The sequence below is a fragment of the Panthera pardus genome, unplaced genomic scaffold, assembly GCF_024362965.1.
Source record: "Panthera pardus isolate Hobbes unplaced genomic scaffold, ASM2436296v1 HiC_scaffold_6, whole genome shotgun sequence".
Classification (NCBI taxonomy): Eukaryota; Metazoa; Chordata; class Mammalia; order Carnivora; family Felidae; genus Panthera; species Panthera pardus.
Genome location: NW_026526991.1, coordinates 62060323 through 62071575, shown reverse-complemented (window position 1 = coordinate 62071575; position 11253 = coordinate 62060323). Strand labels below are relative to the sequence as shown.

The window sequence follows — 11253 nt, the reverse complement described above, 5'->3', positions numbered from 1 at the left end:
TCCTTGAGAAGGGGAAGCAGTACAAGCTTTGGAGGAAAAGAGGGAGTCAATGACTCTGACAGTTAGTGGGGAGCACTAAGAACCCGCCGACAAAGTTTTTGCTTGAACCTCAATCATGGCACCATCCAACCCATACATATCCCCCAAGAAATCACTGCGGACTAGGCCTGCAACTTCCACCTCCTTTTGGTGAAGCCTGAGTTTCACCAACAGGTTGTGTTGTAATTACGGGTTAGGGGCCTTCCTCTCACCCTGTAATGTGAACTGGGGAGGAGGAACAGTGCGCCGTGTATTCACATCGGACCCCCGCCTGCCCGGTGTTTAAGGTTTGTCCAGTGTTTTTCACGAGTTGCGGATTCTTGGGAGGCCGACCTCCAGGCCTAGCGCACTTCCCACTAACTTCACCAGGGGGCGCGGCGGCCCCGGCAACACAGAGACTGTGACCCACCGCCCCCATGAACTCCGAGAGCTCAGCGGGCGGTCTCCAAATGGGAGGGGGGGGGGGTCCTTCCCTACGACCTGGGCGGGAAACCGAGGCAGCGGCCCTGCCCGAGGCTTTTAAAGGGGCCCTCGACTTTGGGAGGCGGGAGGCGCCGCTGGAGCCTGCGTGCCCGGAGATCGGCCCGCAGAGGCCCGGCGCCCCGGCTCAGGGCCGGTAACCAGGCGCACATGGCCCGCCGGGCCCTGTTTGTCCTGGCAGCGCGCCGCCGCTATTTGAGGCGGTTTTTATCTCCCAGAAACCAGCAAAACCCCAAGCGGAGTCTAGGGAAGATGAAAGGGGCCGAGGGGCCGGGAGGGAAGGACCGCGAGGCCGCGGCGGGTGGGGGCTGGCACCGGACAGGCGGGGACAGGGAGGCGAGAGGGCCAGGCCCCGGGGGGTCCCGGGGAGCCTGCCCGGCGGGATGGGGGCGGGAGCCCGGGACCCCTTCCCCCACCCCGCGTCTCTTCCGCCGCGGCCCCCAACCCCAGTCCGCGGGAGGAGCCCTGGAACGCGGCCCTCTTCAAAGCCCCTTTGAAGCGGCGCGCCCCGCCTGAGGGCAGGAGGGTTCGCACCTGGACGGGGCGGCCGCGGCGGCCGGCTGAGGAGGGGGCTGGCGGTCCGAGCCCGCCCGCAGCGCCTCCCGAGACGGCGGGAGTGGGGGGGGGGGGTGACGGTCGCCGGGGGCGCCGCCCGTGCGCCCCCTCAGCCCAGCGGGGGAGCCCGGGGGCGGGGGCCGCACAAAGCCCTATTGTGGCTCCGGGCTGGCCGCCACAGAGTGGCTTTTGTTCGTCCGCTAACTCGGCGGCGGGCACGGCTGATTGCAGGCCCGGGGCAGGGGGCGGTTACGTGCCAGGCCGGGGCCGCCCGCCGGGACCGGTTCGGGGCGGCGCAGTAGTCAGCGCGGGGATCGCGGGGCCGACGCGCCGGCCGGCTCCCTGCCCTGGCCGGAGTCCGGAGGTAGAAGCAGGAAAGAGCCGGGGAGGAAACCTCCCCGCCTTCCCGACTCGACACGGAGAGCTCTGGGCGCTCGAATACTGACCTCCGCCCGAGGGCCTGGCTGCCGCGGGCACAGTGTGCCAACGGGCACGATAGGATGCCCGTGGGGAGTGCCCAGTTTGCCAAGGAAAAATCCTGTGGTTCACTCTTCTTCCTTCCTCTTTTTCTTTTCTCACCAGGACAAAAGTTAAAATCGAATTTTTTATTAAATAATAATAATAATTAAAAAAAAAAAAGACTCCATGAGGGCATGATCCTTTCCCTTCCCCAATATTACCCTCTCCCCAAGCTCCAGAGGCTTTAACCCTTTAACTTGGGGCCTTGAGGAAGCAGGAGACAGAAAAGGAGGATCCAAAGTCACAGGAAAGGCATTCAAAGGCACGAAGCGGCTTTAAAAGTCACCAGAGGTGGAGTTGGGAGCATTGGAAGTCCCAGGTTGAGGGCCCTGTGGACGCAACCCCAAATCAGCTTGGGGACCTCTGTCCTCCTAGCTCTATAAATTCTTTCTCATGGCTTTTAGGCACCGGCCTAGTAGTGCCTTGTACAGAATAGGCACTCAATAAATACTCGATTTACTTGAATCTGATCCCAGAGAAAGCCTTCCCCACCTATTCTTTAGGAGAGGCACATCCAAACCATTGTGCTCCTCCTGTTAGGTGGGCTTCCACAAAAAAGCGTGTCCGGGATGGCAGCTGCAAGCTCTCCATAACCATAGCAACAAGGGATTAGCCTGCCGGGGTCATGGTGTCAGGGGAGGGGCAGTGGAAGAACCTGCTCTGGGGTCAAGGAAGCTGGGGTACATTCCAGTCCTCCCCTCCATAGGGCTTGAGGTTTCACAGCTTCTGGCTGGGGCTGGGAATACTAGGGATCCCTAATTGAGAGACACCCCCCCCCATCAACTCTTTAACAGAGATCTAGCTAACCAACCCTATTAGCAGAGATTCCATTAAAAGAGAAACCCCATTAACTGAGACCCTGATGATAGAAATTCTATTAACAAGATCTCCACTAACACTTTTTCTAAACAGAGATACATTTAGCTAAAATTTCCATAGCAGAAATGGACCTCCTTCCCTCCCCAGCTCACTCTACCTGACCTGTCATCATAACTTAGATAAATAGAATTATTATTATTAGTATTCATTTCTCTTGGAACATAGGGGTTAAATATACAGGCCTTGGGGCAGCCTCCCTGACCCTGGGGTCACCCCATCTCTGGGATCAGATCCCCACTGGTCTGCCCCACTTTTGGCACCCTGCTCCCTGCCAGGTCACTAACCCCAATCCCCCTAACTCTGGTCCCTAATGAAGAGGCCACCCGGGGGACAATAAATTATCATCATCATCATCATCATCATGTGTTTGTAAAAAAAAACAAAAACAAAAACAAAAAACAAACAAACAAAAAAGAACGCTCTGGAGCATGGAAAGCTAGTGGAATAAGAAATTGGGAAGACTGGAGCCTGGAAGCTAAGTGATAGTGGGAAATCAGCCTGGGAAGCTGATCTTGACAAAGGATTTTGTTAAGGAGTTAGTGAGATGGAGAAATAAAGCGTTGAGAGCCCAGATGGAAGGAAAATGAGATGATGCTGTGAGAGCAGAGGAGAGGGAAGCCGTGAGCAGAAGCGAGGGAAGAACTTAGGAAGCCAGAGTGCAGAAATCAGGCACGAGGTGAGGGCCTGAGATGAGAGTTTGCACTACAGGCTCGAGGCATAGGGAGGGGTGAGCTGAGGAGGCATGCTGGGAGACCCCCAGGCCCAGAATGGCCAGGGGGGAGCCGGCAAGAGCCCCAAGGGCAGCATGCAAGGGGCAAAAGGGGGTGAGGGACAAGCAGTGGTCCACGAAGCCAGAAGAGGCTGGCGAGGCAGCCCTGGGGCTGGAGACCCTCCACCCAGCTCAGATCTCCAGCAGGTTGCTCTGCTCTGGGCTGCCTTCAGGGGCTTTCTCTGGGGGGGCCGGCGAAGCCGAAGGTCGGGGCGTCTGACTGGCCTCCTCTTCCCCCGCACTGCGGCCCTCCCCCAGTTCCTTGGGGCCGCTGGGAGGGGGCCCTGGGCCGGGCTCGCCGTGGGTACGCTGGTGCTTGCTCAGGTGGTCGCTTCGGGTAAAGCGCTTGGAGCAGAGCAGGCAGGTGAACTTCTTCTCCCGGGTGTGGGTGCGCACGTGGCGCTCCAGCTCGTCCGAACGGGTGAACCTCTTGCCGCAGAAGAGCCAGTTGCAGACGAAGGGCCTCTCGCCCGTGTGCCAGCGCAAGTGGGCCTTCAGGTGTGAGGCCTTGCCGTACACCTTGCCACAACCGGGGATGTGGCAGCTGTGGATGGGCTTCTTCCGCAGCCCAGCTGCCGCTGCCCCCAGGCGCTCTAGCTCCTGGCAGTTGGGGCAGTCGCAGGAGGAGCGCCCCGTTCCACTGCCTCCGTATCCGCCACTGCCCCCTGTGCCTGCGCCCCGAGGGGGTTTGGCCCCACTGCTCCCCTCCAGCTGCCCGCTGTTGCTCACTGCTTTGGGTTTATAGACATCTTGGGGCAAGACGTGCTGGGGCCCTGGTTGCAGGAGGTGGGGAGCTGGGTAGGGAGCTGGATTAAGGGGGGCAAAGTCGGATGGGTAGGTGGGCAGCTGGGGGTTCAGTGGAGGCTGAGCAGGGCCTGTGGGCAGTGTCCCTTGCAGCCCATCACCCTGACCCTGCCCACCACCTAGCCAATTGCCCCCAGGATGCATGTCCCACCAAGGAGTAGGAGCATTGCCTGGGCCCGGTGAGATGCCTGCGTGGATGCCTGCCTTGTACCAGGAGCCGTAGGGGTGTGCCATGTCCAGAGAGGTGTAGACACTGGGCAGGCAGTCAGAAGAGCTGTGGCCCTTGGGAACTAGCAGCCCAGGGTCCTGGGTGCCCGTGGGCCCAGGGAATGAGTGGGAAAAGGGAGGGTAGTCATTGGCATAGCCCGAGGTGGGTGCCGGAGGACTGCCTGCAGGTGAGAGGAGCCCATTGGTGCTTGAAAAGGGGGCTGGGTAGGCATCCCCCATGGTTTTGGGGGCTGAAAGGTCACTGCCCACAGAGTATGGCTTCTTTGCGCCTGCTTTGCCCAGTGTCGTTGAGTCCCGCAGAGGGCTGGTGCCACCAAATTTGCTGCACGCCGCTGTCAGCATGGCCAGGGGACTGGAGCCATAGTGAGCTTCCTCCTGTGGACAGAGGGGAGCGCTGCTTAGGGAGAGACGAGAAAGTGTAGAAGGAAGAGCAAAACCCTGGGGTGAGGCCCGGAGGCCTGGAGAGCAGAACCAAGGGGGTTCCAGGAAGAGTTGAAGAGGATGGGAGGTGGAGGGGCCAGCCAAGAGCCCTGGGCCCCAGGGCAGAGCTCAGATGGTTTCACAGAAGGAGAGAGGTCCAGACTGCAGCCTAACAGCCCGACCCAGGAGGCAGGAGGCCGAGCTCACTGTGGAGTTCCTGGGGGGTGCCAGGGACTCAGAGGAACAGGAGACACTTCTTAAATAGCAACGAGAAGAGCCTGGGATGGACGCCGCACCTGGGTGAGGTGAGAATTAGGGGTCCTGCCCCTGGAAGTGGGTTCAGAGTAGAGGTCATGGTCCGAGACTTGGAGAGGAAAGATAAGTCTCAAAGAGACACATGGGGAGAAAGAGAAGTATTAGGGGACTGCAGTCACCCCCCCCCACTCCAGGTTTTCTCAGCTTTACCCCCATATTCCACTTCCTGTCTCTGCTTCAGCTCTTTTTTTTTTTTTTTTTTTTAAGTTTTTTTAATGTTTATTTATTTTTGAGACAGAGAGAGACAGAGCATGAACGGGGGAGGGTCAGAGAGACAGGGAGACACAGAATCTGAAACAGGCTCCAGGCTCTGAGCTGTCAGCACAGAGCCCGACGCGGGGCTCGAACCCACGGAGTGCAAGATCATGACCTGAGCCGAAGTCAACTGCTCAACCGACTGAGCCACCCAGGCGCCCCTCTGCTTCAGCTCTTGACGAAGGCAGCGAGTGCCCCGGTCTCCCTGAGGCCACAGCCTCATGTAAGGAATAAGGAATCTCTTGGCAGGGACTCTGGAGCTGGGGAGCAAGAGGAAGCGACGCGGAGACACTGGGACATTGAGAGGGAACAGGGCTGCCGCCAAGCCAGGACTGTGGCTGAGGCAAGAATGTCTTTCAAGCGGGCAGTGGGCACCCTCCTGCTTTGTGGAGCCAGCTGGTACCCCTTTGGGAAAGCTGGAGGAGCCCGAAGTCCTCACACTCCTCTGGGGCTGGGAATTGGGATGGCTAAGATATTGGCTCATGGCCATGCCCCTGCATGTCCAGTGTCCCCTAACATGTAGCCCTCATGTAGCTGATCTCTCAACACCCTTCCAGCCCCGTGAGTGAAGGAAGATATATAGATGTGAGGCACGGGGCTCTTTTCCCAGCACAAGATGCCCTTAATACCCATCATGCTACTGCTACCTGGCCAAACCACCCTGAGATTCCCATCCCTCGGGAGCTCATGGTACCCCTCCCTGGGTCAACCTCAGGACACCCCAGGAGGAGAAGATCCCCTCCAGAATCTCTGACTGGTACAGACATCCATACTGAGAACCCCACCCAAAAAGATGCCCTCAAAAGCTGGCCCTGTACAGTTCCCCGATTGGGGTCCTCAAAAGCTGATGTACCTGGTGCTTTCCCAGGAAAGCTAAAAAAGAACCCAAGCATCTAAGTAAGACCTGCCCGGTCCCTCCGAGCATGCGGTTTGTGTGTGTGACACCAATCCTACAGGTAGGTCTGGGGTTTTAAGGTTGCAGTGAGGGGTGTGTGCAGTCATCACCCCTGTGCTGCTCCCCAAGTGCAAACCTGAGGCCCCCGCCCTGCCCAGTTACCTCTCTCTGAAGTCCTGTTGACCCCACGGACTCCTCCCAAATTTGAGCCACCAAAACCTTCCTCAAATCTGGCTACAGGAAAAGCCCTGGATCCTCCCCAGCCAAAGTTTCCCTGGAGTCTTCCAAGCAGAGGGTAGGCTGAGGCAGGGAAGCCGGCAGGAGTCAAATCCTAGCAGAACGAAGAGGGAAAAACATGCAGTGCCAAGGGGAGAGGCAGAGACCCAGAGCCGAGAGGAGCAAAGGACCCTGCACAGGGTGAGGCACAGACATAAAAGCCACCGGGGGTGGAGGAAGGGGAGGCAGAGGGGAAAACTGGCATCAAGGGGCAGAAATGGGCAGAAACCCAAAAGAGCAGGAAGGTGAAAAGACAAAGGGCAGGGAGAGAGAGGAAAGGAGAATAAACAAAGAGGTGATGGAGAGAGACTGGGCTCAGAAGGCAGGAAGGCGGAGGAAAACAGAGGGAAAGAAAGGAGGAAGAAAAAATAAAGTGGAAGGGGGAGGAGGAGGAGGAGGAGGAGGAGGACAGATCTCCTACCTAAGAGAAAACCACCATGATGCTGGGCCCCAGAAAACCCCCAGACCAGGCCACTCCTCCCTCCTTCTCCCCCTGACCGCTTCTCCCCCTCGGCCCAGCCCGGCTCCGTTGGTTTCCCTGCGGTCGGTTTATTTTTAAAAACGCCGACGCCGTCCCCCCCGCCCGGCCCTCACACTGTGGCCACAGGGGCCTCAGCCAAGCCCAGGGACCCCACCCAGCTGGGGAGAAGGAAGGAGGGGTGAAAGAAGGCTAGCAGCCCCAGGCCAACAGGAGACCCCAGCCCTGGAGTGGTGGCCCCCAGGGCCCCTGAGGGCAGAGAAGGGGGAGCAAGGCACCAGACCCACTCGGAAGGTTCTGGAGGCCAAGAGCCGGGCACCTGGCTAGGTTCATCAGAGCCTCAGTTTCCCTTCTGCGGCCACTTGCGTGCTCCTGAGGAGGTCCTACATATGCACCCCCATACCTGATCAAATGTATCACCTTCCTGGGCGCCCAGGGGTCCCACCTTCCGGTTGTTTTTCTTCCGACCTCTGCCCCCCCACCTTCCGCTAAAACAATAAAAGCAGGCTTCAAGTACTGAAAAGGAGTCTCCAGAGAAAGAACAAGGAGCTGTCCCAGCTCTCTCACTCCTACATGCAGCCAGGGAAGGGGGCTCCCTTTTTCCGGGGAGCTCACAGTGCCGGGCTGACCTACTGCTGAAGCTCACGCTACATCTGAGGACCAGCTGGCCATCCACTCTGGGCACACACGGTCCTGGGTTCCAGTTCTCCATTTCAGCCACCGCCATGTTGTCTGGTTCTCCCCACTTGCAATTCTCCCTGCCCACCTAGCCCGCACCCCCATTCCTCCCTCTGGCCTCTTCCCCTGCAGTTCATTCAGCCCAGGTGATCCTCTCATCAGACAGCAGCCGTTTCCCTCTCTGAACCTCCAAGTTCTTCCCACCACCAGAGAGCCCACCTATACCAGGCAGAGGGCTTCCTGGGTGGGGGAAGGGGACAATTGAGGGCCCCCGTGCCCCAAGAGTAGGAGAAACAGACAGAAGGACTGGAGTGCCTTTGTGTTGGGGGCATCTCCAGCTCACGAGGAGTGAGGGACATGAAAAGCCCAGAAGTGCTACCCCGATCCTGTGTCTTTCCAACAGGCCTCTGGGCCAGCCCCTCCCCCCAGGCACCAGTGCCACGCTGGCAACCTGGCATGGTGCCCACGCCCACTGACACTGCCCCTGCCCTGGATGGACCCAGGATCCCCACACACCTTGGTCCCGGAACTTCCTCAAGACCAACCGCAGTGTTTCAATGACGGCTCAATATAGAGTCCAGCGGGAAAATGGCAGGGTCAGCGATCTGCCCTCGTTGCAGCAGGAAGTAGAGCACGACACCTGGGGACCCCAACTGGATACGGAGCCATGACGAGAGACATCGTGTCCACACCACTGGCTTGCATGCCATTCCCTCAAACTCAGTCACAAACTCACCATTCCCGGTCTTACACACACACACACACAATTCTTCACTTGGACGACCAGATGCTCAGATGGCCCAGCTGATACACATACACACACACCTGTGCTCGCACAGAGCCAGCCATGCATATGCAGGCACGCTGGTTTCCATCCTAGCACTTCCGCCCAGGCCAGTGAACACAGGTGTTAAAAAAGATTTTCGCTCGGGTCTCACACACATCTCTCCTGGAGGCTGAATGAATCCGCTTCCTGGTCAGCCCATCACCCCTGGGACCTGAGCTAGGGCACTGAGAGCAGAAATGGGGGCTTCTGAGGGGCCTGAGAATATGGAAAGTTCAAGGCTATTGAAGGTGGCTGACCTGAAGGGTGGGCTGTCGGCCCCAAACTCCTGTGGAGGGACCCAGAAAACAGGACAGAGATGATGACAGAGGAACAGAGTCAGAGACCCAGAAGCCAGGAGAACTCAGGACATTCTCAGTGGCTTTGAGTGGCTATGAGTCCTTCCTTTCCAACTATGCACCTGGAGTCTCCCCCTGCCCCCCGCTGGTAGAGTCCGTGATTTCTCAAGACCCCCAAACCTGACCTCCATGGTACCCTAGCGCCCTCCAACCCCAGTGCCGAAGGCAAGGGATGCCGGGGTCCCAGCCTGTAGGGGAAGTGGCCCAGTCCGCCCTGGAGCCTCCCACTCCCAAAATAGAGCTGAGTTTGTCTTTGGCTGAAAGCTAAATATTTGTGAGCCGGGCAGGCGGCCTCAGACCCTGGCCCTCCTCCTTGCTTCCCTCTCAGGCCCAGGCCCAGTTCCTCTGGTCAGCCCCCCCACATGCACAGGGCTGCCCTTCTCCCTTCTCTCATAACTCACCTCTTCCCCTACACACCCGGGCCCCGAGGCCCAGCCCCTGCCCACCTACAAACCAGACAAGCTGCGGCCCAGGCTCAGGCCAGGAGCTCCTGGATATGGGACCCCCAAGGCACTAATACCAAGTGTAGTGCCTGGTGCCCACCGCACCAGCCCTCTCACTCTCTCCCCCTGTCTGTGAGGGCTGACTCATCTCCTACCCCTCCTCTTCCTCCTTTCTCCATCCCTGTCCACTCCTCGGGGTTGGCGTGTGCTGTGGACCTCAGAGGTCCATGCCTTCTTCTGACCTGGCCCCTCTCATCTTCCTTTGACAGCTCTCTGACCCCTGGCCCCTCTCTCTCCAGCCCTTCCTCCTGCCCTCTGCTCCCCCCTCTGAGCCCTGTCCTCTCTCCTCATCAGAGGGTCCCTGGAAGTGACAAGCACCACAGCCACTGTCTGTGTGAGTTGGGAGGCAGGGGGCGGGGAGGGATTAGGACCATTAGGACCGTTGCTGGTGTCCTGGGGGGAGGAGGGGGCAGTTACCTCAAGCAGGGAGGACGCCATCCTGAGGCTGGGGAACGGGTCCCAAGGAGCTAGGCAGATGGAGAGAGCCAGCCGAGCCGGAGAGAGAGGGAGAGGGAGAGGGAGGGAGAATGGGAGAATGGGAGAGAAGAGATCTAAAGTTAGAAGGGACTGGGGGGTGGGGGGTGGGGGGGGCTGCTCTCTGTCTGTAGGGATCCACCCTCTAATTACAGCTTTCCCAGCGGAGAAGGCTCCAGATCCAATGAGCAGGGCGAGAGAGGGAGGCAGAGGGTCCAAATTTCCTGCTCCATTTGCTGAGCTCCCCAAAGAAGGGATCTGGGCGGGAGAGGACAAACAGGGCTCCAGGGAAGGGGTGGAAGCAGGAGGAGGGTAGGACCCTGGGCAAGTTGTCAAGTGTCTGTCCTGGGGGGGGGGGGGGGTTGCTGAAGGGGAAGGGTGGAAGGGACGGTGGGCCTAGGTGTCCCACACCCTGCCCCCAGCAATCCCATAGACCTCCGCGGGAACCCCTCCCAGGGCTGCCCAGTGTCATGTACCTGGGGGCTCTGGGGCTGGGTGTCCTGGGTGTCTCCTCCTTGGAGGTCTGGCAGTGGGAGTGCAGGCAAGGGGTGGCCTGAGGGCCCCAGGAGGGCTCCGCTCCTCTCCCAGGCCAGCTCCACTCCTGCTCCCACTCGGGCTGCGATCCTACAATCCTACTCTGACTCCAGAGTCCTGGCTGCTGCTGCTGCCGCCGCTTCTGCTGCCGCCGCTCCTACTGCTGCTGAGGCCGCCGCGCCGCTGAGGGAAGGAACAGGAGGGAAAAGGAACAAACCCCAAACCACTAATTAGAGATCCAGGGGGGGGATGGGGGATTGGGGACGACACTCACACAGAGAGACTGGAACACATTGACATACGCACTCACAGACAAACACAGGATGATACATGCACACGTCCGCACACACAGCACTGCCCACACGGCCACAGCCGCTGTCATGAATGAACACAGGCACACTCACACTCAAATGAGCCCAGGGACATGGCTGGAGGTGCACACACCACACATACACCCGAGCTGACCACAGAGATGCTTGCGTCCCCCGTCACCCACCTCTAGATCAGGAGAACAGTGTGTGTGCGAGCGTGTTGTGAGAGACAGGAGGGGGGCCGTGCTCTGGGTGGAGGCTTCAGCTGCCCAAACTTTTAGGGTCACTGAGGCAGGTTCCAGAGCAAGGCCAGGAGGAAGGGGTGAAGAGTGGGAGGAGGGCTTGGCACAGGCTCAGGGGTTCCCCAATCTTCTTCCCAATGCCTCAGTTTCACTCCTAAGAAAGTATCACCTAGGCCTACCTCACTTTGTGGGGCAGAACCTGGATCTTCCGATTCTAAGAAAATTTCAGGTGGGAAGGAGTGAGGGCGGAGGTAGAAGTTCATTGGATCAACTCATCCATACTCGAACCTTGCCCCTTTGGATTAACTCCCAAAAAGATAAGCCCTAGCCTTCATCATTCCTTGCCAGTTACCATCCCTAAGCTCCTCTTGGCCACACGTCAAATCTCTATGCTTTGCTGGATAGTTCTTCTGAGTG

The 11253-nt window shown here is 58.9% G+C and overlaps 1 protein-coding gene across 1 annotated transcript; it reads right to left on the bottom strand.

The window, feature by feature from the left end:
- Positions 1–1727: 1727 nt before the first annotated feature.
- Positions 1728–9791, bottom strand: SP7 (Sp7 transcription factor). Its single transcript, XM_019419520.2, has 2 exons — positions 9693–9791; positions 1728–4648 (listed from the first exon to the last, which is right to left on the bottom strand). The coding sequence occupies exons 1-2, from the start codon at positions 9711–9713 to the stop codon at positions 3374–3376; spliced, it is 1296 nt and encodes a 431-aa protein (XP_019275065.1). The 5' UTR covers positions 9714–9791; the 3' UTR covers positions 1728–3373.
- Between the last annotated feature and the right edge of the window lie 1462 nt (positions 9792–11253).

Bases quoted from the DNA above. Each gene is read 5' to 3' on its own strand.
- SP7 (XM_019419520.2), bottom strand. From the start codon at position 9,713: ATGGCGTCCTCCCTGCTTGAG. The intron at 4,649-9,692 runs GTAACTGCCCCC...CTCTGTCCACAG, and splicing joins TGGCGTCCTCCCTGCTTGAG to GAGGAAGCTCACTATGGCTC.